The sequence below is a fragment of the Lycium ferocissimum genome, chromosome 11 (assembly GCF_029784015.1).
Source record: "Lycium ferocissimum isolate CSIRO_LF1 chromosome 11, AGI_CSIRO_Lferr_CH_V1, whole genome shotgun sequence".
In the NCBI taxonomy this organism is placed as follows: Eukaryota; Viridiplantae; Streptophyta; class Magnoliopsida; order Solanales; family Solanaceae; genus Lycium; species Lycium ferocissimum.
The window spans coordinates 27347785-27355522 of NC_081352.1; the positions used below are offsets into that span (position 1 = coordinate 27347785).

At 35.8% G+C, this 7738-nt stretch overlaps 1 protein-coding gene across 1 annotated transcript; it reads right to left on the reverse strand.

Moving 5' to 3' along the window:
* Nucleotides 1–1441: 1441 nt before the first annotated feature.
* LOC132036896 (uncharacterized) lies at nucleotides 1442–4086 on the reverse strand. Its single transcript, XM_059427305.1, has 2 exons — nucleotides 2030–4086; nucleotides 1442–1942 (listed from the first exon to the last, which is right to left on the reverse strand). Exons 1-2 carry the CDS (start codon nucleotides 2819–2821, stop codon nucleotides 1820–1822), a joined length of 915 nt encoding a protein of 304 aa, XP_059283288.1. The 5' UTR covers nucleotides 2822–4086; the 3' UTR covers nucleotides 1442–1819.
* Between the last annotated feature and the right edge of the window lie 3652 nt (nucleotides 4087–7738).

The window sequence follows — 7738 nt, forward strand, 5'->3', positions numbered from 1 at the left end:
CGAAACCACTTCTAAGATCGATTCACAAAAAATAGCAAAATATGACGTTTAATTGTGCCATTACATAACATTGAAAAACTTAAAAACAAACAACTACTTAAACCTAGTCACTTATGCCCTAATGCTTGCCCCTCTTTGCCTTCAACTTCCCAATTTTCTTCTCCTTTGCTACTTCCAACTGATTTGATGTCACACATGGTTCACCTCTCCAACCCAACTTTCTTGGTGAGTATGGCAGATTAGTAGGCCTACTCACACCATTCTCATCTCCCCTGAAGCCAATTTTCCTTGAATCAGTTGGTGGCTGATGCATCTTTTTGCGTTGAAGCCTAGTTTTAGCTTCAGATATCACCTTAGGCCTAAGAACTGGCTGCTCATCTTCATCACCAATTTCGGCATCATCATCTTCATCACCAATTTCGGCATCATCATCTTCATCAACAAGCGCTCTTAAAGGTGCGTTGTTTGAAGTTGAAGGTGCATCATTGTTTTTGGCAGACCTCTTTGAAGGCGCAGTAGCTTTGGCTTTGGATTTTCTCTTTGATTTTAAAGGTCCAACACCTTCAGAGATTGGTTGGCAGTTATGTTGACCGGAAGAGGCATCAAAGCTAAAGTTAGGCATGAAACTGATTTCAGAATCTTGACTGGCTTGGGGTGCTGACAACGGCACATCTTGGACTGTTTGTGCACCTCTTTGAAGCTACAAATATTATCAAGTTAGACATTTAAATAGGATACTGTAAACATTGAATAATTAAGGGAAATTTTTTTTTTTTACCAGAGGGCATCTTCTTTTGTTGTGGTCTATTACACCACAATGCGCGCATGTCATTTTCAGACCTTTTCTTGAATTCTTCCACAGCCCCTCCCTCATCCTTGCCTCATTTTTTTCCCTTGCTCTCTTAATCTTTGGTCTGCCAACCATTTTACGTATTTGTGGTGGCTCCATAGCATGAGATGGATCAACTTTCCAGAATTTGTCACCTCTAACAGGTTGTATCTTATGCATGTACACCAACATGTAAGCCTCTTTTGAATACCACCAATGCATCTCATTAAGTGGTTCTTTTTGTCATGAAGTAAAGCTTTAATGGCATGAGGACATGGAATTCGTCAAGTCCCATGTCCTACATGTACACTTCTTCCTAAGTAGATCCACAACATGCTTATCGTAACCCTCAACCACCTCATACTCTAAGTCTCCATTACCTTGAACTTGACAGCCTTGTGCAATGATTCTGAAATCATTATACAAATCCATGGCATATGGGCTGAAATCTCCAGTCCAAGTTCTTGCCTCATCTTCAAGATCTTTCAATCTAGTCATCACCTATTTATAACATTCAAAATAAATGAGACACATTGACTAAGAGCAGTAACTAACCAGTAATATGTCTAAGCACAACTGAAGCAAGCACCAAAAAAAAAAAAAAAAAAAAAAAAAAAAAAAAAAGGAAAGAACCAGATGCTTAGAAGCTGACCAGTGACTGAACTATTACAATGATACCTTTAGTAGAACTGCCTAGAATCAAGAAATAGCATAAAGATTAACAAAGCCTTTATATTCAAAGAGGTATACCTTTATTCTAATATCTTCCAACATCTTGATTATTGGTTTGTTCCTTGCTTCTAGAATCCATTTGTTGAAAGACTCAGTAAAATTGTTTTCAACTGAGAAGTTCTTGCAGACCGTGTCAAAATAGGCCCTGCACCAGTGATCTGCTGGGTACCACAATAGATCTTTGACAGCTTTTTCGGACACAACACCCATGGAATTCAATTGATCATGGAATTCTTCTTCATATGTGCTTCAAGCAGATCACCACATTAACTTCTTCATTTCTATACCCCTCCACATCTTGCTCCAATTGGCTTCAATGTGCCTTACACACCATCTGTGGTGTGCTTTGGGAAGCACATGAGTAACAGCATCAATCAATCCCTGTAAGAATCATTAGCGCAACAAGTTAAAGTACATCATCTATATAAAATAAAAAAACGGAAAATAATAATACAGGAAAACAAATACCTTTTGCATATCAGACATTAGTGTCAATCCTTCACCATCTGCCAGCTCTAAAGAATTTCTCAACAACTGAATGAACCATTTCCAAGTTCTGGATGTTTCTCTATCCACTACTGCCCAAGCTAGAGGATAAAAATGCTTTTGTGAATCTTGACCAAGGGCAACCAATAAAATTCCCCTACACTTCCCTTTCAAAAATATGACATCCAGCCCTATAAATGGCCTCAAACCTCCTCTCCAACCACTTTTCAAAGCTTGGAAGCACACATACGTTCTCAGAAATCTTCTTTTACCTAGTTCAAGAGCCTCTTTAGATATATTTATCACCACATCAGTACTAGGATTTCTATCCCTCAATTCTTGAGCATAAGCTTCCAACCTATTGAAATCATCAAGGTAGCTACCCTCCAATTTCTCTAAAATAAGCCTCTTAACCCTTTTCATCTTTGAAGCACTAATATTAAGTGAAAATTGATCATCCAAATCTTGTCTCATATCTTTCACCTTGTACTTAGGATTATTCTGCACTTTGTTTTTGAAGTAATGTGCTAAAGCTTGTTGAGTAGCTCTTCTATTCTTAAATGCTGGCTGACAATTATGTTCTAAATGCAAGGTCTTAATCTTATATCCCTGATTTTTGTTATCTTCAGAAATCAAACACACAAAAGGACAGCCACTATCACACTTATATCTAACTCTATGACTGTCACTATGATCAACTTTAAGTCCTTTCTTATTAGAAACTGCGTAATAGCTCACAACTCTTTTAGCTTCATCAAGATCCTTAAAGCTCATACCCTTTTCCAACACTAAAAACCTGTCTAGTTTCTCATTCACTTCCCTATTCTTTTCCTTTCTAAAAAGTTCCAATTCTTCACTGTCATAGTCACTAGGAACTGGTTCATTATCATCATCCTCTTCCTCACCCGACTCACAATCAGTTCCTACATCTACTGATACAAAGCATGGTTCTTTATGATAAATGATGTTGGGAGCTGAAACATTATCTTCACTTTCATCTACAGCAAAGAATTGCAGCACACAAAACTCACTAGACAGAGAAGATTGAAGTGTTCTAATGCCTGCATCACTCTCAACCAAAAAATATCTCCCAGAGGGCCCTGTGACCAGCAGCTGTTTTACCACTCTAAAACCTAATTTTTCAGTGTATTCATTACATATATCTATGTAAGACAACAAGTCTGGATCATATCCCTCCCACACATGGATCTGTTTTTTTATGTAGACAACTTGAGGATGCAGGACCCACTTGCCTCCATAATTAAATACTAAATCAACCTTGTCAAATATCCTTCAAGAAAAGCACATGGCAAACATAAAATAATGGAAAAGGGACCCATTAGAAACATTAAAGAAAGGGAAATAGAAAGCTGAATAGGAAATAGGGAATCTACCAATATTTATGTGAAGACAAGGATAAGGGAAGAGGGACCACATGCTTTAAAAAACAGCATACACAGACAAAAGCATTGAATAAAGTAGCAAAAACAAACAAATATTGAGTTGTGCATTAAAAAAAAAAAAAAAAAACAACACCTAACATTCATAATTACACCCAACAGATACACATATACACAATACAAAAACAGGAAAAAAAAACGAATGAAGAGGAAAAAGCTAATAAAGTGGTCTGACCAACAAAAGATTCCAACTTGACACAACAATCAACAAAATATTCCAACTTGAAAAAAAAATTAAAAAAACCTTAACTTGTGACACTTCATATAGTGTAATGGAGTAACAGCAACAAAAAAATTGACTAAAAAATATATAACACATGGAAGCTCAGCAAAAATGACAACATATATCAAATCTCGCACAATATAAAAAAAAATTTAAACCTTAACTGAAAATAAATAAGTAATAAGCAGCAAAATCTTACTTTAAAAGGCGGAACAGAACTTGTACAATCCAAATCTTCACCCAACGAACTTATTCACGCAGAAAATAGGGACATTTTGACCAGAAATTGGTTTAAATTTTCTAGGGTTTTCGAAGTAGCGGCGCTGAATTTCTTTCTTTTAATGAAATGGGCCCAATTCGTTTTCTATTAAATGGGTTGAAGGGTTTTGTTTTCTATTAAATGGAAAGGGGGCGGGTCGGGTTGGGGGTTGGGGGGGGGGGGGGGGGGGCACTTGGGTCATCCGGTCAACATTAATAAAAGGTGATTAGTTTAGTTAATTTTATAAGCCAACCAATAAAAAATTGCCACGTGTTTAATGAAAAGCACATTGCAATAAGGGTATTTTAGACCCAATAGGTGGATGGTAAGGGTATTTGGAGGCTGAAAGGTGGATGGAGGGTATTTTTGCACCATTTTCAATAGTTCGAGGGTATTTTAGGCCCTTTTCCGTAAAATTAATTGATACATCTTAAGTCCTATCCTATTCGAATATGGTTTCTTTCTTTATTCTTGTTTTAATAATCGTTCATATTTGAAAGGAAAAAAATAAAAATAAAAGATGCTACCCAGTTTTATAAGGGAAAGGAAACGGAGTAAAAAAAGTTATATACTACTAATAAATTACCTATTCTAGGAATAGGGTTTTCAAACTGAATTAACGCATGGCTATGGCTCCAGCCTCGTACTAGGAGAAGAAGGACATCTATGGAATTAAAGTCAATTCACCAAGAGTTAATCCTCGAAATATTCTCATGGCTTCCATTCAAGTCTTTAATGCGTTATAGGTGTGTTTCCAAATTTTATAATTGTTTTTTATTTGAATCAAATTTCGCGGACATCCATCCTCAGCGCTCTATGACTCGTCCTGGTGGAAGAAAATATCTCGTGTACAAAGAGGATACATTCTACACTACAGAGCTGAAGAAAGATGGAGAAACCTCCCTTCTTCATATTGAAAATTTCAATCAATTCGGTATATATTGTCGTGTGCATTCCCGTTTAATGTGCGTTAACGCTTTGGTTTGCACGTGGACTGAGAACCATATTGCAATTTGTTGTTCCAATACAAGAGAAGTGAGATTTCTTCCGTGTCAGAAAGAGTTTGTTAATAATTATTCTCACCAACTGTGTTCAGTTGGTTATGAACCAGAAGAAAAAATTATAAACATTGGTGGACACTTTTCTTCGTTGATGGATACACAAGAAATTGTGTATTCACATTAAACATAGATAAATCATGGAGATAGAGTAAATGCAATGTCTTTAATCCGTCCCCGTCCAGAGTTTGTATTAGGGGGGTAATCTATATGTTGAGTTACGGTTATTATCACAATAACCCATTGGGAATAGTTGCATTTGATGTCAGAGCTGAAACATTCAGAATTTTCAAAATTCCACCTGCTTTACATCGCAGTGGATGTATTGATTATAACTTCATAGAAGTGAAGGGCAAATTAGCCGTCTTGAACTATAAAAAATATTCCAGCGAAGACGTGCATTTGTGGATTTTGGGAAAGGCTCAAAATGACGATTGGGAGAGACACATCATTCGCTTTCCTTCAGAATGGGAAGGCATTGATGTTGGACCCGAATCACACTTTGATTTTCTTTGTACATCTTGTGATGAGGAAATTATATTTGAATGTATTACGAAGTCAATTGTTTGCATCCATATCTGCTATGATTTTACAAGAAAAAGATGGAGAGAATTTGGAGCAATCAAGAAAGGTGGTGAAAGATATTCGATCGTTCGACAATATTTTTTGTTATGTAGAAAATCTCTTCTCATTGGGAAAACTTTGCAGTAGTAATCTCCCATATTAAACTGCATGCATTTAGAACTTGTGCTGATCTATTTTCCTTTATTTTGTTTTTTTGTTCATAATTTTCATGACGGAATCGCGTAAATAATTTTTTGCACTAGCATTATATTTTAGCTTTTTATAAAAGTTTGCATTACTGTTTCTTTAAGATTATCAATTAATATTTGTATGGAGAATTAGTTGTTGCAATTATAAAACCCACAGTTACAGATTTGATTACAGACCTAAATCAGTTCAGTATTCCATTCACATAGCACATCAAGATGTTATTTTTGGTTAAAAAAATCGTTGCTAGGAAATTTTCCTTTCTAGTACAACAAATCCCAAAGTTAAGTAATCTGATAGTTGATCTTGTTTCATTAGTTAAACTTAACTCAAAATTTTTATTTTTTCCGCCACTGGCCAAAACCCAGGTTCCAAAGTTTGGTCTGTGCCTTACTTGACAATAAAACCTTGTTTAAGATTTATGGAATCGAGTTTGGACTAAATTTTGTTTTTGTCTGTCTAAAGAGAAACATGTCAATTTTTATTTGTTTAAGTTCTACGTAGGCGTAAGAAATATATATTAACACAATCAGAACAAGTATTCGATAATTATAGATAATTTTTTTGAAAATATTATGTAATTAATAATTCGATAAAAATAACAATCAACATGAGTCTAATCTCTTCCTTTCTCTATCGAGGGAGAGTGAGATCTATTCATGACTAGGATAAAGTGTAGGTGAAACTAAGTGGAGGTTCAAATATATCGACTGATATCGAAGAATCAACAATGAGTTATGTTACACTCCGCACTTTCAGAGCATGAGCATATCACGTACTTCACCTTTGTAATGGAGCATTGGAGACATCCATGAAGTTTGGAAGGTACAAGTCATGGGAAGTACGTGACAATAGAATAAAGAATGAATTACGATCTCGTAAGTCGTAACCGGGAAGGACAACCTTGAAACACGAGAACATGACCATTACCAAGTATAATAAATGATAAATAGTATGTAAGGGGAGTTTTGGAAGATTTTGGGACCAAGCAAATCAATGAAAATAAGTTTGTCGAAAATTTGAAAAAAAAAAAAAAGTTGGCAGAATTAAGGGCAGAATTTTGGGTCAAATTTGGAAGGGCATATCTCTAGGCATATGAGGAGTTTTAAGGTGTTTCAACAGCCTAAAATGAAGTTCGTCGAGTCTAGTTTTCAACGCAATAAACCGCTCATCGATACGACATCGTAATAGAGAATTATGAACGTTACAAGTTAGGTTGACAGAGCAGAAACAGCACTGCTACCGCACTGCTACAGTACTGCCGACTTTTAGCCACTATAAAAGGGTTAAAAACCCCATTTTTCTCCATCATAATCTTCTAAAAATTTCCAGAAAATTCAGCAAGCAAAAGAGCTCTTAGATCACATAAAAGATGAGGATTTTGAGTAAATTTCAAGTTACGGCGTATTAATCAAGATCCGGACAACGTGTAGTCGCGATCATAGTTTTGTCTTGCGTTGGAATTGGCTTGGATTCAAAGTAAATATTGAAGATATTGCTGCTCTAGCAAGAATAAGGTATGAATCTCTCCTTATTAATATTAATTTTAGTTTATTTACGGAGATAAAGTTATTAAATAGTCGTATAATAAGTTGAATAGTTGAGAAACTTGGAAAACATCGTATGGAATGTTTTATGGAGCCTATTGGTGTTGATAATGTTGTTGTGATGTTGGTATTGTTGTTGTTGGTGGTGGTGGTGGTTATTGGATTGTGATTTCGGACTAGGCATATAAAGAGGGGAGATGCTGCCCGAATTTTGGTAGATTCTAAATGGATTTTAATTAAGGGTTTAAGACGAGCATATGACGATGAGCCTAACAATAGTATGGATGGTCGTATATGTAGATTACGAGACTACGAATGATCTTAAGGGAATTGCAAGACAGGAAGTAAGTTGGAAGTCGAGAAATTATCTTCC